At 43.1% G+C, this 25,060-nt stretch overlaps 1 protein-coding gene across 15 annotated transcripts in view; it reads right to left on the reverse strand.

The window, feature by feature from the left end:
- Positions 1–3,946: 3,946 nt before the first annotated feature.
- The window catches only part of ZNF41 (zinc finger protein 41), a 333,150-nt gene continuing 312,036 nt past the window's right edge, over positions 3,947–25,060 (reverse strand). For 5 of the 15 annotated variants that reach the window (XM_055269297.2, XM_055269292.2, XM_055269294.2 and 2 more), the window contains 3 exons: positions 15,271–15,397; positions 14,920–15,015; positions 3,947–8,525 (listed from right to left, as the gene is read on the reverse strand). In XM_055269297.2, the coding sequence (XP_055125272.1) occupies positions 6,481–8,525; positions 14,920–14,956 (2,082 nt within the window). In that variant the 5' untranslated portion in view covers positions 14,957–15,015; positions 15,271–15,397 and the 3' untranslated portion in view covers positions 3,947–6,480. Of the gene's footprint in view, positions 8,526–14,919; positions 15,016–15,270; positions 15,438–25,060 lie in introns of all 15 variants that reach the window. The other 10 variants (XM_055269288.2, XM_055269284.2, XM_055269289.2 and 7 more) reach the window with 3 other exon arrangements.

Consider the following 25,060-nt stretch of genomic DNA (forward strand, 5'->3'; position numbering starts at 1 on the left):
CATGAAAAAATGCTCATCATCACTGGCCATCAGAGAAATGCAAATCAAAACCACAATGAGATACCATCTCACACCAGTTAGAATGGTGATCATTAAAAAGTCAGGAAACAACAGGTGCTGGAGAGGATGTGGAGAAATAGGAACACTTTTACACTGTTGGTGGGACTGTAAACTAGTTCAACCATTGTGGAAGTCAGTGTGGCGATTCCTCAGGGATCTAGAACTAGAAATACCATTTGACCCAGCCATCCCATTACTGGGTATATACCCAAAGGACTATAAATCATGCTGCTATAAAGACACATGCACATGTATGTTTATTGTGGCACTATTCACAATAGCAAAGGGTTGGAACCAACCCAAATGTCCAACAATGATAGACTGGATTAAGAAAATGTGGCACATATACACCATGGAATACTATGCAGCCATAAAAAATGATGAGTTCATGTCCTTTGTAGGGACATGGATGAAACTGGAAATCATCATTCTCAGTAAACTATCACAAGGACAAAAAACCAAACACCACATGTTCTCACTCATAGGTGGGAATTGAACAATGAGAACACATGGACACAGGAAGGGGAACATCACACTCCGGGGACTGTTGTGGGGTGGGGGGAGGGGGGAGGGATAGCATTAAGAGATATACCTAATGCTAAATGACAAGTTAATGGGTGCAGCACACCAACATGGCACATGTATACATATGTAACAAACCTGCACATTGTGCACATGTACCCTAAAACTTAAAGTATAATAAAAAAAGTGTTAATTTCTAAATATTTGTGGGTTTCTCCAATTTCCTTCTCTTGTGGATTTCTAGTTGTTATAGTCAGAAAACATATTTTATAGAATTTAAGCCCTTTAAAATGTTTTGAAACATGTTTTATGGTCTAGCATAGATCTATCCTGGAGTGTGTTCCATATGTATTTGAAAATAATGTGTATTCTGCTGTTGTTGAGTGCAGTGTTCTATTGATGTCAATTAGGTCACATCAGGTTTATAGTGTTGTTCAAGTCTTCCATATCCTTGATGATTTTATTTCTAGTTGTTCTATTAATTCCTGAGAATGGGTTATTGAATTCTCCAACTGCTATTTCTGAATTGTCTATTTTTCCCTTTGTTTCTGTCAGTTTTTTGCTACATGTGTTTCGAGGCTCCTTTGTTAGAGACAGATATATATATATATATATATATATATAGTTTTATAAATATATATTATTAAATATATATTTTTATAAAATATACATTGATATACAATTTTATAAATTTATATAAAATTAAAAAAATATTTTTCTGATGAATTGACCATAGTATCATTATAAAATGACCCTTTTGTGTTTAGTAACATTTTCCAACTAAATTTCCATTTTGCCAGAAATCAGTATAGCCACTCCAGCTCATTTATGTTACTCTTTGCATGTTAGATATTTTTCCATCATTTTACTTTCAGTGTATTTGTATTTGAATCTAAAGTGTGGCTTTTATAGGTAGCATATGGTTGGATCCTGTCTTCATCCTAATCTGACAGTCTCTGCCTTTTGATTGGGGAATTTAGTCCATTTATTTATAATATAATTATTGATATGGTTAGATTTACATCTGCCATTTTGAGATTTGTTTTCCTTAGCTTTCATATCTTTTTTGTTCTTTCTTTTTTTTTTTTTTGTTAACTAGATTTTTTTTTTTTATTTTTTATTTTTGAGACAGTGTCTTGCTCTGTAGCCCAGGCTAGAGTACAGTGACACTATCATGGCTTACTGCAGTCTCCAATTCCTGGGCTCAAGGGATCCTTTTGCTTCAGCCTCCTGATTAGCTGGGACCACAGGCATGTACCACCACACGTGGCTATTTAATATATAAAGATACCAAGTCTTTAACTATTAAATGCAACATGTGGACATCCTCAGAGACAGTGGACTGGTATGTTTTTTTCCCTGTGTATGGACCAGAATTCTCCGTGTGTGCAGTTTGTTTTGCATGTCTCATAATTGTTAAAAAGTTGACACTGTAGATAATATATATTTTAGTAATTCTGGATTATGACCCCACCCTCCACAGTTATTATTGTTGCTGTTGTTTTTTGTTTACGGACTCGTGGGGACCAATTCTGTAGAGTTTTTCATCCCTCAGTGTGCAGTTACTGATGTCTCTGCTTAGTTTTTTTTTTTGAGACGGAGTTTCACTCTTGTTGCCTAGGCTGGCGTGCAGTGGTGCAATTTCAGCTCACTGCAACCTCCACCTCCCAGGTTCAAGTGATTCTCCTGCCTCAGCCTCCCAAGTAGCTAGAATTACAGACATGCGCCACCACACCTGGCTAATTTTGTATTTTTAGTAGAGATGGGGTTTTACCATGTTGGCCAGGCTGGTCTTGAACTCTTGACCTCAGGTGATCCGCCTGCCTCAGCCTCCCAAAGTGCTGGGATTACAGGTGTGAGCCACCACACAGTTTTTAAATAATTCTTTCCGTTTTTATGCCTGGCTTCCTTGGGGTCACCTGTGGGTCTGCATAGCTTATTTTTATCCAATGATTGCTTAGAAGTTGTGATTATACACCTCAAACCAGTATGGCTTCTGCTAAGGGGATAAATGTGTGAGTCTGAGTACACATATTAAGTTCGGTCTGCTTGTAAGTCTGTGCTGGCATTCATTTCAGCTTGTATGGGGTCTCACATTCATCTAGGTACCTGATATTTTGTGGTTATGTACACAGCCTTCCACATCCTCATGCATATGCGTGGGCTTATCAATTCCCACTACTGCTGTCTTATTTTCCATATCCCTTTAATTTTTTGTCCGGTCTGCTGCTCACTGAAACAATGTTGCAGCCTCAGGCAGCTGTGAGGTTGGCCTTCCTCAATTACTTGCTACCAACATCGCTGTTTTTTTTTTTTAATTATACTTTAGGTTTTAGGGTACATGTGCACAATGTGCAGGTTTGTTACATATGTATCCGTGTGCCATGTTGGTGTGCTGCACCCATTAACTCGTCATTTAGTATTAGGTATATCTCCTAATGCTGTCCCTCCCCACTCCCCTCACCCCACAACAGTCCCCGGAGTATGATGTTCCCCTTCCTGTGTCCATGAGTTCTCATTGTTCAATTCCCACCTATGAGTGAGAACATGCGGTGTTTGGTTTTTTGTCCTTGCGATAGTTTACTGAGAATGACAATACCTCTAGGCATGGAGCTTTTCTCTGGAGCTCAGAGTCAGGTCAGCTCCCTCCGTTTACAGTGAGGCTTCCATGCCCACAGAGCTGCGGATGGGAGCAGCTCCAAGTCTAAATGCCATAGACCACACTATTCTTATCAAGGTTTGGTAGTTTTTGACCATTCAAAAAAAGCTTTTGGGGGAGGGGTTTTGAAGAGCTCCTCACCTTACCATTCCAGAAGCTCCACCTCTGGACAAGTGATTGTTTTTTCTTTTTTAAGAGACTGGGTCTCACTCTGTCACCCAGGCTGGAGTGCAGTGGTGTGGATCACAGCTCCCTGCAGCCTCTAGCTCCTGGACTCAATCAATCCTCCCACGCCAGCCTTCTGAGTAACTGGGACTATAGGCATGAACCACTACACCTGGCTAATGTAAAAAAAAAATATTTTTAGAGACAGGATCTTGCCATGTTGCCCAAGCTGGTCTTGAACTCCTGGCCTCAAGTGATCCCCCCACGTCAGCCTTGAAAAACACTGGGATTACAGGGCATGAGCCACCATGTCTGGTCTGGATAAGTGACTTTTGACAAAAGTCAAAATATTGAGAGAGGGTAGTATTTTTAAACAAATGGTGTGGAAACATTTGAATATCCATAAGCAAAAACAAAACAAAACAAAAACAAAAAAGAACTTGGATCCATATTTCACACCATATAAATCAAAATAGATGCTAGATCTAGATGTAAAACTTAAACCTTTAGAAGAAAACACAGGAAAAAATCATTGTAATCTTTGGTTAGGCAAGGATTTCTTAGATACAGCACTCAAAGCACAACCCAGAAGTGAACAAATGGAAAGAATGGACTTCATCAAAATAAGCAGTTCTGTTCTTCAAAAGACACTCTTAAGAGAATGAAAAGACAATCCAGAGACTGGGAGAAAACCTTTGCAAGGATAACGGACTGATAGCGAAGTTACACCCAGAATATATTTTTAAAAACTCTCAGTGCTTAACAATAAAAAAAAAATAACCCAATTGATAATGGGCGAAAGATTTAAACAGACACTTCATCAAAGATTCTCAATAAAAGATGATCAATATTATTAATCATTAGGGCAATGTAAATTAATATCACAATATCACTTCACATGTACTAGGATAGCTATAATAAAAAAGACTGATAATAATAAGAGTTGGTAAGGATGTGGAGAAACTGGAACCCTCATACATTGATAGAATGTAAAATGGTGCAGTCATGTGAGGAACAGGCCTAGTCTCAGGTCTCAGCCATCACTCATCTATCCTGGGGAGATACTACAATGGTTTGGAGGACAAGAAAATAAAAACGAAAACTAAAACTGACATATCACTATATGCCCACCACTAATGGCTATAGTAAAAAAGATGGAAAATGCCAAATGGTGGCAAGTATGTGGAGCACTAGAACTCGCATACTGGGTTGGCGGGAGTGTACATTGGTACAACCACTTGAAAACTGGTTTTATAACATATAGCTGAACATATGGATACACTTAGGTACATACTTAACAGGAATACATACATATGTTCACCAATACACAGCAGCACAATTCCTAATAGCCTAAGCTGCAAACAACCCAAATGTCTACAAACAGTAGAATGGATAAATTATATTGCAGCATATTCACAGAATGGGATACAACATGACAATGAGAATGAATTATCTACAACTATATGCAACATATGGATGACTCTCACATACATAATGTGAATGACAGAAGACAGATGCTAAAGAGTATACTGCTCAATTATATGATACATAATTGACTCAATTTATATAAAATACAAAACAGGCAAAATGAATCTATGCTGTGAGAAGCCAGGATAGTGTATACCCTTGGGCACTTGCCTGGAAGGGAAAGTGGGGAAGGCTTCTGGGGTGCTGGTCACATTCCGTTTCTTGATCTGAGTATGTTCAGTTTTTGAGAATGCACTGAGCTGTATGTTTATGATATATGCACTTTCTGTATACATTATAGTTTAATAAAAAGATTTTAAAATAAAAATACAATTGCATGCTAGAAAGTTCCTTTTTATGAGTATTGTAAAAAATGTTTAAGAGAAAATGAGAACGTGTGTATATATCAGTGTTAAAAAAGAGCAGTGCTCTTTCTTGAGAAGTCTTCCAGTTATTCAACTATGATAAACTGTAATTATGTCTTAGAATAACTAATTGCAATGCAACATGACTTTATCCCATAGCAGTCTACACAAAACTACCCTTAATGTGCATGTAGGAAATGAATATACCTTAACCAAATAGGAAGAATAACAAAATATTAGGAAGTGAAACTCAATTTTTCAACCATTCTTTTTCAAACAGGAATCCCAAGGAAAGCAGGGGTGTTGGTGGTTTAGCCTGAAAATCTAGAGTGCTGTGGATCAGTTCCATTGTCGTAGGGTCAGTTACTGAGGGGATCAGGAATCTATGGCCTGCAGCTTATGCAAATGACAGCTTTGGGGACATAGGTTAGAAGGCATGCATACCTCTTATACGGTATGACTCACCTGCTCTCCCAGCAGGGAATTAATAATGAGACAACTACTACCTTTATATGTCTGTATCATTCAATGACTATATTTCTGTAACATAGGCTAGAGCTAGGCCTAATTTCTCAATTCATAAAGTTATACCTTTAAATTTAAAAATTCTGTTGCACTTAAAATATATATACCATGAGGACTTCCCAAGGGAAGAGAAAAAACAGCTTTTCATGGGAATCTTTTCTGTGTCTTAAGTGCCAATGATCACAAAAACAGATATCTGCATTCCCAAGTAGGTTTTCTGCCTTGATGTCAGTGCCCTGCCAGTGTTTGGACAATGAAAACTCTTCTCCTCAACCTAGAAATTTGAAAAAGTTTTTCCCAGTAGTGAGTACTTTTATGTCCCAGGATATGCTGAACTAATCAGTACTGAATTTAAAAAGTTCTTTATCCGAAAAGTGAAGCATAAGAGATGACAAGTCATCTCCTCAGGTCTTAATTCTACTATTTCCAGGAGCTCAAGAGGTCTGTATGAATCATGTCACCAAACATGACTTTCACTCAAATGCTTTCTCTAAAGGCTCTTCCTATGCATAGAATTGCATATACACTGTGGTGATGCAGGAACTTGTCTTTCCAGTGGACTGAAGGATACTTGGCTCTGTTTGCCTTCAGCTCACTCAAGCCTCAGTCTCTCATATCCATTTCCCCCTGCACAACGATTGCAGCAACAGGCCTTCCTCCTCCCTACTATTAGATACCTGATGCATACCCAGTTGTGATTTCCAGGTGAAGACTTTCTCAGTCACTGGCTTTATAGCGTTTTTCTCCACTATGCGTTTTATGGTGTTTAATGAGATTCGATCTGTCAGTAAAGGCCTTCTGACATTCTGTACAAGCATAAGGTTTCTTTCCTGTATGAATTATCTGATGCATACTTAGTGTGGCTTTCTGGATGAAAGCTTTCCCACATTTACTACATTCATAGTGTCTTTCTCCAGTATGAGACTTCTGATGTATATTGAGGCGTGACTTCCAGGTGAAGGTTTTCCCGCAGTCACTGCATTCATAGGGTTTCTCCCTAGCGTGGATTTTCTGATGCGTTATGAGATTTGATCGGTCAGTGAAGGCCTTTCCACATTCAGCACATATATTGGGCTTTTCACCTGTGTGGATTTTCTGATGCACATGGAGTTGTGACTTCTTAGTGAAGCATTTCCCACAGTCACTGCATTCATAAGGCTTCTCTCCAGTATGGATTCTATGATGCGCAATGAAGTGCGATTTCTGGATAAAAGCCTTCCCGCATTCAGGACAAACGTAGGGTTTCTCTCCTGTATGGATTCTCTGATGCACGCTTAGTGTTGATTTCTGGATGAAGGCTTTCCCGCAGTCCTTGCATTCATAGTGTCTCTCTCCAATATGAGATTTCTGATGTATTTTGAGGCGTGACTTCCATATGAAGGCTTTTCCACAGCCGTTGCACTTATAGGGTTTCTCTCCAGTGTGAGTTTTCTGGTGTTTAATGAGATTTGACTGGTCAGTAAAAGCCTTTCCACATTCAGCACACATATAGGGTTTTTCCCCAGTATGAGTTTTCTGATGTGTGGTGAGGTTTGTCCTGTGAGTGAAGACCTTTCCACATTCCGTACATATATAGGGTTTCTCTCCGGTGTGAATTCTTTGATGCACATGGAGTTGTGACTTCTTAGTGAAGGATTTCCCGCAGTCACTGCATTCATACGGTTTTTCTCCAGTATGAATTCTCTGATGTGTGTTGAAATGTGATTTCTGGATGAAGGCCTTCCCACAGTCAGCGCATACATAAGGTTTCTCTCCTGTGTGGATTCTCTGATGCATCCTGAGTGCTGATTTTCTTGTGAAAGCCTTCCCACATTCATTGCATTCATAGTGTTTCTCTCCGGTATGAGTTTTCTGATGTATACTGAGGTCTGAGTTCTGGGAGAAGCCTTTTCCACATTCACTGCATTCATAAGGTTTTTCTCCTGTATGAATTCTCAGATGTCTAAAGAGGTCTGATCTCTGGAAAAAGGCTTTTCCACATTCACTGCATTTGTAGGGTTTCTGCCCAGTATGAATTTTCTGATGTGTAATGAGGTTTGATTTGAGGGTAAAGACTTTCCCACATTGAGTACACAGATAGGGTTTTTCTCCTGTATAAACACTTGGATGTACATCAACCTGGGGTTTCTGGGGGAAGACTTTGTTGCTTTTGTCACATTCACGGGACTTTTCTCCAGCATGAATTCTCTGATGCTCAAACAGATGTGACTTCTGAGTGAAGCCCATTACACATTCAGTACACACATAAAGCTTCTCCTCAGGATGAATTTTCTGATGGTGGGTGGGAGCTTGTTTGTGGCTGAGATGTTTTTCATAGTGATCATGTTCACAGGAATTTGCTCCCGTCTTAGAATTCTCATTCTTAGTAGAGGAAGGGCTACGGGGGAAATTGTTACTATTTCCAAAAATCTTGCCAAGGTTCTTTGTTGCACTGTTTCTATTATGATTATGTGAGTTTAAAGTATGCTTCAAAATTGTGTCACAGTTATGGAGTCCTTTAATTGAAGGAACAAGCTTGGTAGTCACATGAATTATTTTTTCAATGTTTTTAGGTTCATAGCCCCTCTCCTTAATCAATACTTTCACATGACTTAAAAGGTTATTCTGGTTTTCCTGACGTTGCTCTAGCTGGTCATTATCTTGCCACAGTTCTTCTAAAATAGAACACAATGAATCTTCTCCTATGGGTTGATCAAATCTCTCACAGTGGAAGAAAATTCCTCCAGGAATTCCCTGTTGCTGCATTTTCCCAATAGCCTCACCTAAAAAGAAAAAGAAAGAAATGAAAACGACACAAAGAACAATTAGCAGAGGCTAGAGGGGACATGTAGTTCAGACAGGATGAACACAGATAAATGGAAGAGCCCATAGGACAATATAGTAGCAATAATGTAGCAACACAATATTCTTATAGAACACTTAATAAATGCAAAACAACTGTATACCATTTATGATGCAGAGAGACTGTTACAAGTGCTTTACACGAAACAGCCCATTTAATCCTCACTAAACCCTATGAGGTAGCTATGATTATCATTTGTTTTACAATTGAGAAAACAGAGGCACAGAGAAGTCATGCAACTTGCTGAATATCGAATAGCTAAATAAGTGGGAGAGATGGGATTTGAACCCTGGGAGTCCAGCTCCACTATGTAAGAGGCCTGGATTGTGAGTAGAGTAACCAGAAGAAACTGCAGCCTGTGAGGGGAAGCCTGGCATGGAAGAAATATTTCAGAATGTATGTTCTTAATACATATCAGCTCCACCACTTTACCAAGCTCTCTGCTTCTTCTTGCTTTTCCCTCTATACCATTATGAGTGGAGCCCTTCAAATTTAATGTTAATTTGAACATTAAATCTATATGCCTCAAACACCAATTCCTTTGTATCTATAGGAAAACTAGTTGCAACACGCCATCCTGACATAGACAAACAGTAAATAGACATCTGCACTCCAACTTTATAACCAGCTGCAAGTTTCTTTTCTTTCTTTCTTTTTTTTTTTTTTGAAATGGAGTCTTGCTCTGTCACCCAGGCTGGAGTGCGGTGGTGTGATCTCGGCTCACTGCAACCTCCACCTCCCGGGTTCAAGCGGTTCTCCTGCTTCAGCCTCCCGAGTAGCTGGGATTACAGGCATGCATCACCATGCCCAGCTAATTTTTGTATTTTTAGTAGAGACGGGGTTTCACCATGTTGGCCAGGCTGGTCTTGAACTCCTGACCTCAAGTGATCTGCCTACCTCGGGCTCCCAAAGTGCTGGGATTACAGGTGTGAGCCACTGTGCCGGCCCCAGCTGAAGTTTCTATTGGTTCCAGGAATACATGCTTATAAAAAGGCGTGTAAAGAGGAAAGGGAAAGCTATCTGTGGCAGAATCTGCAGGCCCTCCCCTGAGATCTATTCTCTCCTTCTTTCACAGGAATAGAATGTAGCTGGGCCTTACATCCACTGGCCTCACTGTGTTCTCACCAGTGGAATATGAGCAGAAGTGATATATGCTACTTGCAGGCCAGCCTTAAGACAGTGGGCAAATCTCCTCTATTTCCTCTTCCCTCTTCCCACTGGACTCCACAGTGACCCATCATTAACCAGGCAGGTGACAACAATGCCCCAGGAGATGCCAGAGGAGTGACTTAGAACATGGTCCCTGAATGACCCGTCAGGATTAGAGCTGACTTGTTGAACTGGGCCCATTCACCTCAGAATTATCATGTAGGGGAAGACATACATCTATATTTAGCCTCTTGTTTTGTTCCTCCATGCATATCCAAAATGTATTGTCTTTCTAAATATTAGCTCTAATTTTGGTATACCTCTAGGGAGCTTATGTTTGCTATGAATTTGTAAAGCAGACACTGTACCATTCATATTGATACTCAGTTTGGCACAGTTTTATAACAGAAAGGACAAATACACAAAGGGTGAGAGTGTTAATATTTCATGCAGTCATCCTCCCTTTCCAAAATAATGTACGTTCCTTTGAATTCCTCTGAGCAGACACTTGAAAATTTCATCTGAAAGAGGAAAAATCTCCTTCTCTGCCTATATCCCCAAATTCAATAAATTCATTTACTAAATATTTTCTACATGCTCCACTTCAGAAAACTGAAGAATAAGTGTGCTGGTTATCAATGTTTTGCCTCTCAGTTCCAAATTCACCCTTCTTTGCCTGCTCAACAAAAATGGATCTGGCCCCAGTTACCCTGATGTGATTATTACACATTGTATGCCTGTATCAAAATATCCCATGCAGGCTGGGTGCGGTGGCTCATGTCTATAATCCTAGCACTTTGGGAGGCCAAGGGGGGTGGATCACTTGAGGCCAGGAGTTTGAGACATGGCAAAATCCCATCTCTACTAAAGATACAAAAATTAGCTGGGCATGGTGGCATGTGCCTGTAATCCCAGCACTTTGGGAGGCCAAGGCGGGTGGATCACCTGAGGTCGGGAGTTAGAGACCAGCCTGGTCAACATGGCAAAACCCCATCTCTACTAAAAATACAAAAATTAGCCAGGCATGGTGGCATGCACCTGTAATCCCAGCCACTTGGGAGGCTGAGGCAGGAGAATCACTTGAATCTGGGAGGTGGAGGTTGCAGTGAGCCAAGATTGCACCACTGCACTCCAGCCTAGGTGACAGAGCGAGACTCTGTCTCAAAAATAAAAAACTCCAAAACCCCCAAATATCCCATGTACTCCATAAATATATATACTTATGTACCCATAAAAATTAAAAATTTAAAAAGTGGATCTTGATCTCTTTAAATATTTTTTTCTTCTGCCAGCTGGCACAATATTAAACTTTGTCAGTGTAAGATGCTAGAGAGACACTGCAGGAGGAGGAGGGTTTGCTTCCTGGTTCTAGGGGGCTCACTCAGCAGGCTCATCCAGCAGGGGCAGGCTGTCTTTGCCAACATCTGGCTCCTGACGCACATGTAGTGTCCCCAGTACCCAGATCTCGCAGTCTTCTCTAGAGCTCGGCTCCTGCAGTGTGGGTGACTTCTCCAGCACCCAGCTTCTGCAGCTCATATGGCTTCCCAAGCACCTAGTTCCTGCAGGCCCCCACAGTGCTGTACAGTCAGCAGCACCCAAAACCCCCCAGTTTACTCTCAGACGATTTGTAGTGGAATAGCTCCAGTGAGTCACCTCCGCATCAACAGCTTTCCCTGGAATCCTAGAGGGCAGGTTTCCAGCAAGTTCCACCAGCACAGCACCACAGCAAGTATTCTACCTGCCTCGAGCCATGGTTGTGCCCTCCCTATAAGGTCTGAATTTCATCCCTGGGAAGTAGGGAGCCTCTTCCTTGGATGCTTGCTCACAACCCTAGAAGAACCTGCTGTGCTTTCTATCTGCTATTCCTTTATTCTTCAGAGTTTCTTTTTTTGCTAGCAAATGCCTCATTATTCCAGTCCCATGGCTCACTGCAACCTCCGCCTCCTGGGTTCAAGCGATTCTCCAGCTTCAGCCACCTGAGTAACTGGGATTACAGGCGTGGGCCACCACGCCCAGCTAATTTTTGTATTTTTAGTAGAGATGGGGTTTCACCATGTTGGCCAGGCTGGGCTTGAACTCTTGACCTCAGGTGATCCACCTGCCTTATCCTCCCAAAGTGCTGGGATTATAGGTGTGAGCCACCACGCCCGGCTGCAAAGAATCTTTATGTTAACCATTCTCCGTTCACATTAGTCTGTGGTTTCTCCCTCGGTAAGACCCTGAGTTATACTATAAGAAATAGGCTCTTCATGTATACATATTTCAAAACACCATGTTGTACGTGATAAATACATACAATTCTTATTTGTCAAATTAAGATTTTTCTATAAAAAGAAATAGGCTCTTTTTTCTTAAATTCTTTTTTTGAAATAGAGATGGAATCTTGTTGTGTTGCCCAGGCTGGTCTTGAACTCCTGGCCTCAAGTGATCCTCCCGCCTCGGCCTCCCAAAGTTCTGGGTTTACAGACATGAGCTACCACACTCAGCCTGAAACAGGCTCTTAATTCTGGAGACTTTCTAAAAACATAGAGGTAAAAGCCTCAGTTACCATATACGCTAAAATCCTGTGATTTTCTCAGAATTCTTGTGGGATGGAGGATGAGAAAAAGGAAAGACCCATACAGGCTGGAATAATTACGAGCCATTTTGTGAGACAGGTGAGAACTGATCACAAGGTGGAAAATGTCTCATCTGAATAGACAGAGAACAGAATAAACAGTCAGATTCAGGGAGGACTATCAGATATAGTTAACATTAAGAAAATATTAAAAATGGAGTTGAGCAGAGGTTACAGAAAATATACAGATACGAGTTGAATTGGAAATATGTGGCCATGTTGTTTATCTCTTTGAAATAAGAGTTTAATTGTCATATACTAGGTAATGGAGAACAATTGTAGGTTTGTTTCATAATGCTCATGACAGAGAAATAGAATGTTTTAGGTAAAGATATCGGTCATTAGCATTTAATATGAAATAGTAAAAACAATGGAATCAGCAAATCAAATCAGGAATAGAATAATTACAATTCAGGCAGCAGAAAACATGGAACTGGCCGGGCGTGGTGGGTCACACTTATAATCCCAGCACTTTGGGAGGCTGAGGCAGGCAGATCACTTGAGGTCAGGAGATTGAGACCAGCCTGGCCAACATGGCAAAACCCCATCTCTACTAAATATACAAGAATTAGCAGAGTATGGTGGTGCACATCTGTAATCCCAGCTACTCAGGAGGCTGAGGCAGGAGAATCGCTTGAACCCAGGAGACATATGCTGCAGTAAGCCGAAATGGCACCACTGCATTCCGGCCTGGGTGGCAGAGTGAGACTCTGTCTCAAAAAACAAAAAAGGAAAAGAAAAAGACTGAACAGGAGAAAAGTTCCCTAGGGAAACCTTGCTTATGGGGAAAATGAGGAAGAGAAGGCTGAAAAAGGGGCAAATAATAAATGGAATGCAGATCAGTAAGAAACAGACAATTGAGGAGGCACAATAGAAACCAGGGCAATGTTATGAACAAGGTAATTCATAGGAGGGAAGCTCAAAGAGGTATCAGGTAAATCATGAAATGTCCAAATTAAAAATGAAATACCCTACTGTTGCATCACGAGGTTAAAAAAAAAGAGAGAGATACCCCTTTATACCCACTATTGACCAAAAAATGAGAAACTCTGGTACTACTAATTGTTAGCAGAAACACTGGGGAAGCCAGAACACTTGTACAGTGCAGCTAATCTGAGAATAATATGGTGGTACTCAGTCCTATTCTGGATGAGATACTCCATGATTAGGCGCAAATCCTCTCTTCTCTACACATCCCTGAGAAATTCTCATACCTTGTAAGGAAACATTTATGTAGAAGTTGATTGCAGAATTGTTTGTATTAGATGGGACTTGGACACAATGCTCAGCGTCCATGACTAGGTGAGTGGTTAAGTATGATGTGGTGCTGGGGACATTGTGAAATACTATGTAGCAATTTGAAGAACAAAGCCAGCCAAACACACTAAAATATGGAGAGACCATAGGAATGAGTGAAAAAAAAGGAACAGAATTGAGAAACATAGTACAATATGTTTTATATATAATAAAAATACATACTCATAAACCAATACTTCAGGCTTTAAGAGAATATCACACAATTTCAAGGTTCAAACACATTAGATCAGCTGCCCATGGAAGGAGGCATAAAGAATGGATATGGAGAATTGGAATAAAAGAAAAGACCTGGCCGGGTGCGGTGGCTCATGCTTGTAATCCCAGCACTTTGGCAGGCCGAGGCGGGCAGATCACCTGAGGTTAGGAGTTCGAGACCAGCCTGACCAACATGGAGAAACCCCATCTCTACTAAAAATACAAAATTAGCTAGCTGGGCATGCTGGTGCATGCCTGTAATCCCAGCTACCAGGGAGGCTGAGGCAGGAGAATTGCTTGAACCTGGGAGGTGGAAGTTGCAGTGAAATGAGATCACGCCATTGCACTCCAGCCTGGGCAACAAGAGCGAAACTCCGTCTCAAAAAAAAAAATAAATAAATAAAAATAAAAATAAAAAGACCTGTAATCCCAGCAAAGATCTGTAATCTCAGCACTCTGGGAGGCCGAGTCAGGCAGATCAGTTGAGCCCAGGAGTTTGAGTCCAGCCTGGCCAACATGGTGAAATCACGTCTCTACAAAAAATACAAAAATTAGCTGGGCATGGTGGCGTGTGCATGTAGTCCCCACCATTTGGGAGGCTGAGGTGGGAGGATCGCTTGAACCTGGGAGGTGGAGGTTGCACTGAGCCGAGATCATGTCACTGCACTCCAGCCTGGGCCACAGAAATTTTAAAACACTTGGATGTACAAGAAAAGACTAAGATGGGGGGCAGGGGTACAGTAGGAAGAGTAAAAAGGTCCTAGATAAGACAGGGTGGTATGTGATACAGAGTACAGAGACTAGAGACAGCTCTCTTGCCAAAAGGCCAATCAAAGAAGACGATAATGTGGCAAGGGTCATACATGGAAATGGCATTTAGGTATTTGAGGGCTATTGTCAACTATCTCCAACTGACTCCAAAAGTTTAGAACTTTCAAGATGGGTTATCTTCAGAGTGTTTCAAAGGCATCGGGCTTTCCTAGGGAATGTGACACTGACTTCCATGTCCCCATCTGTCTGGGTCATGCTCACTCACCTGAACAGCTCTGATGTGGGGCTTCCCCCTCCAGCATCCATGGCCCCTCTCCTTGCTCCAACTTGAAGGTGGCCTCTGACTTGGGAACTTGGTACCCTGTTAACAGGACATGATACACGATTGGGTCCAGCTGATTGGGTTTCAGGGGCCTTTCAGTGACACTTTCCCTTTGCTTTTCAGAAAAGTAAACACATTTCACTGGGAACAGAGTAATAATCACAGAGGTGAAAAGGAACTGAATCCCAGACAAATCCAGGATGACACCATCATATAGGTTAGGTGTCGGGCAGCACTCAGCAGCCGAGAATGGAAATACCCTCATTAGCAGATGCATAGGGCGGCCGTGCTTACCCACTGAGAGCAGGTGACTGTAGTTCTCTAGTGTCACATCCCAGTACAGGTGTCTCTGGGCAGGGTCCAAGTGCTGCCACTCCTCCCTGCTGAAGTCCACAGTCACGTCCTCAAATGACACTGAAGCCTGTAACGACACAATCCTGTTCAAGGCAGCGTGGTCAGCACTGGGGGATGGAAGAAGGTAGATAGCAAGTTGTTTTTAATGCTTTTTACCATAATGTATCATGTAGGGTTTTCACTAAGTACTTAGTTTTGTATTTTATTTTGTGAGAGCAAAAAAACTTATTAAAGTGTCTTGACATTTGTTGTGTACTACATTAATTCATTTATTCGTTCATTCTCTTTTCAAAATCAGGATTTTAAATGGGCTCTCTTTAAGTCCTCCAGCTAACTTAAAAACAAGATACTGGCCGATTATGTGTCAGATGATGTGCTAGGCAATGGTGATAAAGAGTTGAATAAAATATAAAGCAACTTAAAGACTTGGATAACCAACAGAAGACACAAAGAGAGCTTTAGGAATTTGGAAGAAAGTATAGGAGGTATAAGGTTAGAATTCATACAGAGTGGGGCGAGAGTTATCTAGAAGGGAGAAGCATGAGCAACAGTGTGGAGAAAGGAAAATAGAAAAATACATGGTGGATACTGGGAACTGCAAGTAGTACCATATAAAGGAAAGGAGTCTGTGTAGTATATTGAGAAGGTGACTATGAGGAAAATCCAGTAGAGATATACTAGCATCAGAAAAAGGAACAAGTCTTTTTTTCTAATAGAGAATGGACTGCAATTTATATGCAGGAAAAGACATGATTGTAATTGTGTGATTTCAAACAGTATTCAGCATACATCAGGCTGGACACGGTGGCTCACTCCTGTAATCTCAGCCCTTTGAGAGGCCGAGGCGGGTGGATCACCTGAGGTCAGGAGTTCGAGACCAGCCTGACCAATATGGTAAAGCCCCGTCTCTACTAAAAATACAAAAGTTAGCTGGGCGTGGTGGCGCACGCCTGTAATCCCAGCTACTTGAGAGGCTGAGACAGGAGAATTGCTTGAACCCAGGAGGCAGAGGTTGCAGTGAGCCGAGATTGTATCACTGCACTTCAGCCTGGGTGATACAGAGTGAGACTCCGTCTAAAAAAAAAAAAAAAGGATTGATCACGAGGAATGTTTGAAATGGGTGAGTCCAGATCAGTCTGCAGATGCTCTACAGAGTTTATATGACAGAATAAGACAATCTGGACTTAAGGCAGTGGTTGTCATGGGCAAGTAAAAGAAGGTGTTAGCCAGGCGCGGTGGCTCATGCCTATAATCCCAGCACTTTGGGAGGCTGAGGCAGGCAGATCACCTGAGGTCAGGAGTTTGAGACCAGCCTGGCCAACATGACAAAAACCCCGTCTCTACCAAAAATACAAAAATTAGCCAGGCATGGCGGGAGTCTGTAGTCCCAGCTACTTGGGAGGCTGAGGCAGGAGAATTGCTTGAACTCAGGAGGTGGAGGTCGCAGTGAGCTGAGATCACGCCACTGCACTCCAGCCTGGGCAACAGAACGAGACTCCATCTCAAAAACAAACAAACAAACAAACAAACAAACAAACAAACAAAAAGAAGGTGTTCATGCTGTGTTTTAAAGAGCCTGAATTATGGGAGTGAGAAAAAGAAAGAATTCTAGGGCAATTCACAGTTATCGGTTTTGTACAACCATGCAGACAGTGGTGTTATATACTGAGAGGGGCTAGTAGATTAGGAAGGGAGTGGGGAAGAGAATGAAACATAATGTTACATTTTGTCCATGTTGAAATAAAGGTGGTAAAACATGCAGGGAGCTATACAATGAGTTTTGGGGCTATTGTAGAGGTAAGATTTGGGAGTTCTCATATAGAGCTGGGAAACAGATGAGACGAACCAGGAAGGGCACACAGATAGAGAGCATACAGAAACCATCTCTTACAGGCCATCTCTAAACCAAGTGTATTTAAGTCAGAAATCAGTAATAAGACCAAACTTTTCAGAAATAATCATTTTAAAGTTTAAAAATACAGTTCGAAATAACTGATCGTCTAAGAAGATACACTAAATATCAATGTAATCAATACATGTAAGAATTTATTGGATTAAGAAATGGTGACTAAAGTGGAAATTAGGGTCTTCAGTGCTCATATTACAAAAGAATAAAGTCCAAAATTCCATGCATTAAGCATCAAAATAAAGACATTATAAAAATAACAATAGAGTAAAGCCCAAGAGAAAAAATCTTTAAAAAGCAGAAATCAATACATTCAATGCCATCCCAATTGAAATCACAACAGGATTTTTGTAAAATCTGACAAACCAATTCTAAAATTTCTGTGGAAGTGCAAATGGCCAGGAATAGCCAAGGCATTTTTTTTTTTTAATTATTTTGTATCTTATTTTCAGAGACATGGTCTCGCTTTGTCACGCAGGCAAGGGTGCAGTGGCGCAACCACAGCCCACTGCAGCCTCAACCACAGGCATACGTCACCATACCCTGCTTGGTTTTTTTTTTTTTTTTTTTTTGTATTTTGTAGAGACAGGGGTCTCCCTATGTTGCCTAGGCTGGTCTAGAACTCCTGGCCTCAAGTGATCCTCCTGCCTCAGCCTCCTAAAGCACTGGGATGGCAGGCATGAGCCACTGTGCCCGGCCTGCCAAGACGCTCTTGAATAGTTAAAGCGATGTGGGAGGACATGCTTTACAAGACCTCAAGACTTACAAAGCAATGGAAATTTAAGACATTGTTGTCCTGGTGCTAGGATAGACAAATAGTCCATTGCAACAGAATATAGAGTACAGGCCGGGTGCAGTGGCTCACGCCTGTAATCCCAGCACTTTGGGAGGCTGAGGCAGGTGGATCACCTGAGGTCAGGAGTTCGTGACCAGCCTGGCCAACATGGAGAAATCTCGTCTCTTCTAAAAATACAAAAATTACCTGGGCATGGTGGCACATGACTGTAGTCTCAGCTACTTGGGAGGCTGAAGCAGGAGGATCACTAGATCCCGGAAGGCGGAGGTTGCAGTGAGCCGAGACCGGGCCACTGCACTCCAGCTTGGACAACAGAGTGAGACTCAGTCTCAAAAAAAAAAATAGAGTACAGAAACAGACCCACATAAACAGTTACCTGATTTATGCCAAAGGTGTCCAGGCAGATAGTGAGGAAAAATATTTTCAACAAATGTTGCCAGGGCATGGGCGTGCAGGCTCACACCTGTAACCCCAGCACTTTGGGAGGCTGAGGCAGGTGAATCGCTTGAGCTCAGGAGTTTGAGACCAGCCTGGACAACATGGCAAAACCCCATCTCTACAAAAAACACAAAAAATTAGCCAGGCATGGTTGCGTGTGCCTGTAGTCCCAGCTACTCAGGAGGCTGAGGTGGGAGAATCACCTGAACCTGGGAAGCTGAGGCTGCAGTGAGCCATGACTGTGCCACTGCACTCCAGCCTGGGTGACAGAGCAAGACCCTATCTAAAAAAAAAAAAAAAAGAAAGAAAGAAAAGAAGACAAGGTTGTGTATAGAAAAAATAAAATGAAATCTGAGCTCTATTTCACATCACATGCCAAAACAATAACAAATCGTTTGAACCTGGGAGGCGGAGGTTGCAATAAGCTGAGATCACGCCATTGCACTCCAGCCTGGGTGACAAAAGCGAGACTCCATCTCAAAAAAAAAAAAAAAAAAATCAATTCCAAGGCCAGGTGCAGTGGCTCATGCCTGTAATCCCAGCACTTTGGGAGGCCAAGGCCAAGGCAGGATGATTGCTTGAGTCCAGGTTTAAAACCAGCCTGGGCAATATGGCGAGACTCGGTCTCTACAAAAAAAAAAAAAAAAAAAAATATATATATATATATATATATATATATATAGCACACATATAAAAATTAGCTGAGTGGAGTGGCAAGCGCCTGCAGTCTCAGATACTCAGGAGGCTAGGCTGGAAGATCTCTTGAGCCTGGAAGGTGGAGGCTGCAGTGAACCATGTTTGTGTCACTGTACTCCAGTCTGGGTGACAGAGTGAGATCCCATTTCAAAAGTATATATAAATTCCAGATGTATTATAGACTTAAATGTGAAAGGCAAAAACTATAAAGCCTTTAGAAAATAATACAGATGGCTATCTTCATGACCTTGAATTAGGAAAATAGTTCTCAAACATGAACCATGAAAACTGATAAGTGTTTCTACAACAAAGCTTAGAACTACTATTCATTTAAAACACAGCATTAAAAGAGAACAAAGGGAAAGCCACAGAGTAGGAGAAGATATCTCCAACATACATTATCAACAAAGGGCTCAGCTAGAAGATGTAGAGAACTTGTACAAACCAATAAGAAAAAAAGAGACCACCTAGTAGAAAAATGGGTGAAGCATTCATTTTACAAAAGAGGAAATCCAAGGCTTTAATAAACATAAAAAAAGGTTTAACCTTCTTAGTAGCCAGGGAATACAAATTAAAACCACAATGGATACCAGTACACAACCCCTAGAAAGTCTTAAATGAAAAAGACTGATAATACCAAGTGTTGAAGAGAATATGGTGCAAGAACTCTCATACTGCTGATGGAGGAGGTGGGAATTGCTACAACCGTGCTGGAAAGTATTTTGGCCCTAAAGTATAATGTTGAAGACATGCAGGCAATATGACACAGTGAGTCCACTCATGGAAATATATATGCCCACGTGGAATATGTGCACATGTACAACAGGAGATGCATTCAAGAATATTTATAGTGACATTATTCAAAATATGTATAATATTTCATGATAAAAAGGTTTAAAAACAGTGATTTAAAAAAACCAGTATTCAAAAAAATCAGTATTCCATATATGTACAGTATCAACTGTCTTCATAAAAAAAAATTAAGGATATTTTCCTTTTTTTTTTTTTTTTTTTTTTGAGACAGGATCTTAACTCTGTCGCCCAGGCTGGAGTGCAGTAGCTTGATCTTGGCTCACTGCAACCTCCACCTCCTGGGTTCCACCTCCTGCCTCAGCCTCCCTAGTAGCTGGGATTACAGGCACCCACCATCGCGCCTAACCAATTTTTGTATTTTTAGTAGAGACAGGGTTTCATCATGTTGGCCAGGCTGGTCTTGAACTCCTGACCTCAGTTGATCCACCCGGCTTGGCCTCCCAAAGTGCTGGGATTACAGGCTTGAGCCACTGCGCCTGGCCAGGATACTTTCTTTTTTTCCTTTTTTTGTTTTTTTGAGACAGAATCTCACTCTGTTGCCCAGGCTGGAGTGCAGTGGTGCAATCTTGGCTCACTGCAACCTCTGCCTCCCAGGTTCAAGCAGTTCTCGTGCCTCAGCCTCCTGAGTAGCTGGGATTATAGACGCCTGCCACAGTGCCTGGCTAATTTTGTATTTTTAGTAGAGATGGGGTTTCACCATGTTGGTCAGGCTCGTTTAGAATTCCTGGCCTCAAGTGATCTGCCCACTCGGCCTCCCAAAGTTCTGGGATTACAGGTGTGAGCCACCGTGCCTGGCCTCTTTTTTTACTTTTTTGAGATAGGATCTTGCTCTGTTGCCCAGGCTGGAATGCAGTGGTGCAATCATGGCTCACTGCAGCCTCAAACTCCTGGGCTCGAGGGATCCTTCCCACCTCAGCCTCCTTAGTAGCTGAGACTACAGGTGCACACCACCATGCCCAGCTAATTTTTAAATTTTATTTTTACTTTTTTGTAGAGATGGTGGTGCGGGAGGGTGTCTCACAGTGTTGCCCAGGCTGACCTCAAACTCCTGGGCTCAAGCAACCCTTTCACCTCGTAAGTAGTTGGATTACAGGCATGAGCCACAGCACCCGGCTGTAAAAACTTTTATTATATGCACTGGGAGCTGGTAGACAAAAAAACCACCCTCACCTGTCTATCCCTCCCTGAAGTCATGAAGGTCACATTAACAATGCCACATTCACATGCACAAACACCACGCCAGGCATTGCAAGCACTGACAGATGCAAGAGAAATACAGACAAGGTACACTGCCCAGAGATGTCCCTGTTTGGTCTCTTCCCCCACCAGAATAGAAGCTTTGGACTCCACCATGGCTGGGAAGGAATGTGTAGGGTGGTGAAAGAGGGCTCTGGAGAGATTTGGGTAGAAAGCTGATAACACAGACATGCCCAGATTCCAGCCTCACCTGCCACATATGAAAAGGTGTCATTTTTCTGGGCAGTATCTACCATGGAGGGTGGCGTGTGTCCCTACCACCACAAGGACTCCTACAAGGACTTCCTCATCCTAGGTAAAGGCCCCCATCCCAGTCCCTCATGGCTCTCCACTAGTCACACAGCAATGTCTCCATTCAGGGTCATCTCAGTCCCAGCACATTCTGCACCCTCACCCCTGGGGGTATACTCTGCTGCCAGGACTGGCTGCCAACTGCCCATTCTGTCCCTGATCCCTTAGCCACCTGCTCTGTCGCGCCCTGCAGCTGGTTGGGGGCTCAGGCCTCCTGCTTCAGGGCTGCTCTCACTCCTGCCTCAGCACACTTCTGTCACCTCCTGGTGTGATCTTGCCCTTCCACTCTGCCCCAGGATTAAGAAAGGCTTCCAGGGCACGTAGGAGCATGGCTGGTAGTGAGCCTGGGCCGAGGGATCCAGCTGCTCTGCAGGTTCCCCCTGGGCTGGAGGTGCCCTGGTCTTTGCAGGATAATTTTCTGGGTGGCCTTGGACCAACCCAGTTGTCCCCTCTTTCTTGCTTGTAGTTCTCAAGAATAACTGTAGAATGTGCTGGAGATGGAACATCCTGAGCTGTGGAGGGACTGGCCCAAACAGGAGAGAGAGCCGGGGGCTCTCCTGCGAACAGGATGTCCAGTGCTTTAGCCCCGCACGTTGGGTGTGCGTTGGGGTGTCCTAGGGTATAAAACCCAAGGTGGGCTGCTTTCTGGGATCCCTCAGCTGTGGTGCAAGTGGGGCATGTGCAGATGAGACTCCAGCTGCACGAAGCAGCTTTCCTAAGCCTTGGGGGACCAGCTTGCAATGAATCGTAGGCTTCTGCTGTCCCTGGCTGCCTACCTGTAAATAATAAGCCTGCTCCATGTAACTTGTATGCATGGGTGTTTCTGTCTCATGGGACGTAGACAAGCTGGTAGCTAGTACGCAGGGACCCTGCTTCGGTCTTTGTGAAAAAAACATGAAGGATATTTTCTTTTTTTTACTTTTTTGAGACAGGGTCTTGCTCTGTTGCCCAGGCTGGAGGGCAGTGGTGCAATCATGGCTCACTGCAGCCTCAAACTCCCGGGCTCAAGGGATCCTTCCGGCCTCAGCCTCCTGAATAGCTGAGACTATAGGTGCACCCCACCATGCCCAGCTAATTTTTAAATTTTTTTTTTTTTTTTTTTTTTTGAGACGGAGTCTTGCCCTGTCGCCCAGGCTGGAGTGCAGTGGCGCGATCTCGGCTCACTGCAAGCTCCGCCCGCTGGGTTCACGCCATTCTCCTGCCTCAGCCTCCCGAGTAGCTGGGAATACAGGCGCCCGCCACTACGCCCGGCTAATTTTTTGTATATTTAGTAGAGACAGGGTTTCACCGTGTTAGCCAGGATGGTCTCGATCTCCTGACCTCGTGATCCACCCACCTCGGCCTCCCAAAGTGCTGGGATTACAGGCGTGAGCCACCGCGCCCGGCTAATTTTTAAATTTTTAAATTGTATTTTTACTTTTACTCCTCCCTGTACATCTGAGTGTTTCCTGTTCCCCGGGACTGTTCTCTGTGGCCCTGCAACTGCTCTTCCCTCCCTCTGGCTTTCCGCGCTTCCCTTGCTGCTTCCTGTACAGCTGTTTGCTGCCTGCCCAGATCTGTCCCTGCTCCCTCTGCTGGTCCTTGTTCCCTCTGACTTTTCCTTGGTCCCTCTGTTTCCTATTCCCTCTAAATGTCTCTTGTTCCTTCCGAGTACCCCCATTCTTTTATCGCTTTCTTTGACTCTACCTGGATCGCTCTAACTATTCATGCCTCCTGTTTCCTGTTCTGACTGCCCTGTGCTCCCTTTGTTGTCCCTCCAGCTGATGCTTGTTCTGTGGCACCATTCTGATTGTGTGCTAGTCTACCTGACTGTTCCCTAAGGGCCTTTCTTGTTCCTTCCAGCTGTTCCTGGCTCACACAGACTGCTGCTGGATTCTGCTGACTAATCTCTAGTCTCCTGATTCTTCCCTGTCCTTGGACAGTTCCATGAGTACATTTCTTTCTTTCCATTCTTTCCTTCCTTTTCTTCCTCCCTTCCTGTTTCTGAGACAGGGCGTCACTCTGCCACCCAGGCTGGAGTGCAGTGGCACAATCATGGCTCACTGCAGCCTCCACCTCCCAGGCTCAGATGATCCTCCCACCTCAGTACCACCCTACCCGGCTGATTTTTTTTGTATGTATATATATATATATATATATATATATATATATATATATGTGTGTATGTATATATTTGTGTGTATATATATATGTGTGTGTGTATATATATATATATATATACACACACACATATTTATTTATTTATTTGTTTATTTTGTAGACATGGGGTTTCACCATGTTGCCCAGGCTGGTCTTGAACTCCTGGCCTCAAACAATCCTCCCGCTTTGGCCTCCCAAAGTGTTGGGATTACAGGTGCGAACCACCATGCCTGGCCATTGAATACATTTCTACTATGCTCTCCCGTGATGTTCATGCATCTGGTCTGTGGACCACACTTTGAGTAGTACCTAACTAGCTAGCTTACGCCCTTACCCACTAAAGTGCACTACTGCGTGTTCTATGCCACGGCTGGATTCTGTACTTCCACTGCCTCCATTACTCACATTACATCTAACTATTGGCTGGTTCCTCTGATTGCTTCCTGGGTAGGGTGACCAAGTGTCTCAGTTTGCCGAGGAATGTTCCTGTTTTAGCACTGGGAGTCCCATGTCCCCTCAGTCACAGGCAAACCAGGATGGTCCTGGGAACTCTGGCTGTTTCCCAGCCTCTGCAACTGTGCCTTCACCCCAGTAACTACTGCGTGGGCCCTCGGGCTGTTAACTTGCTTCAGTTATACCATTCTTTCTGGCTCTCCTCTATTCTCTCTAGCTGGCCACTGGTCAATCAGGCTGCTACCCCACACTGGATACATATTTAATGCTCACTTGACCTGTTCCCTAGTTCCTCTGGTTACTTCCTGGGGCCTCTGGTGGACCCTCAGCCCCAAGCACATTTTGGCTGCTCCCTCTGGCTGCCCCCCAGCCTCAGTGACCGTTCCTTGCTCCAGGTGTTCCACAGTACTCTAGGCCATTCTGCAGCTTCAGAGGCTCTTCTCTCATCTTTCCACCTGTTCCATGGGCTCTGTCCCTTCCCTGATCCCTCTGCCCATTCTACAGCCTCAGCAATTGTCTCCTGGTTCCTCTGGCTGCAATCCATTCTCTGGGTCGTATTTCCCATTTCTTGTTCCCTGGTATCGCTGTCTTTTGCCTACACCCTCAAGCTCTCTTCTAAACCAAGGAACTGCTTCCTGGTTCCTCGGGAAGTTGCTTGTCCCTCAGGCTCATACCCAGTTCCTTGGATATGTTTGCCTTTTCCATTTTATCTGATTCTTCTGCTTCCTCACCCCTCTGGATACTGACTGCTCCGTCTGGCTGCTATTTGGTTCCTCTATTTCCTGGTACCTCCTCCTATTTCATGATCCTTCTCACTGTTCTTTAACCCTCGGCTCTTCCCTGCTCCTCAGTGATCACCACTTCTCCAGCCTCAGAAACTGTTTCTTGGTCTCTGGCTCCAGCGTCTGACTCATGTCCTGTTTGTTTCATTATTCTTCCAC

This window comes from Symphalangus syndactylus, chromosome X, assembly GCF_028878055.3.
Source record: "Symphalangus syndactylus isolate Jambi chromosome X, NHGRI_mSymSyn1-v2.1_pri, whole genome shotgun sequence".
Taxonomy (NCBI): domain Eukaryota; kingdom Metazoa; phylum Chordata; class Mammalia; order Primates; family Hylobatidae; genus Symphalangus; species Symphalangus syndactylus.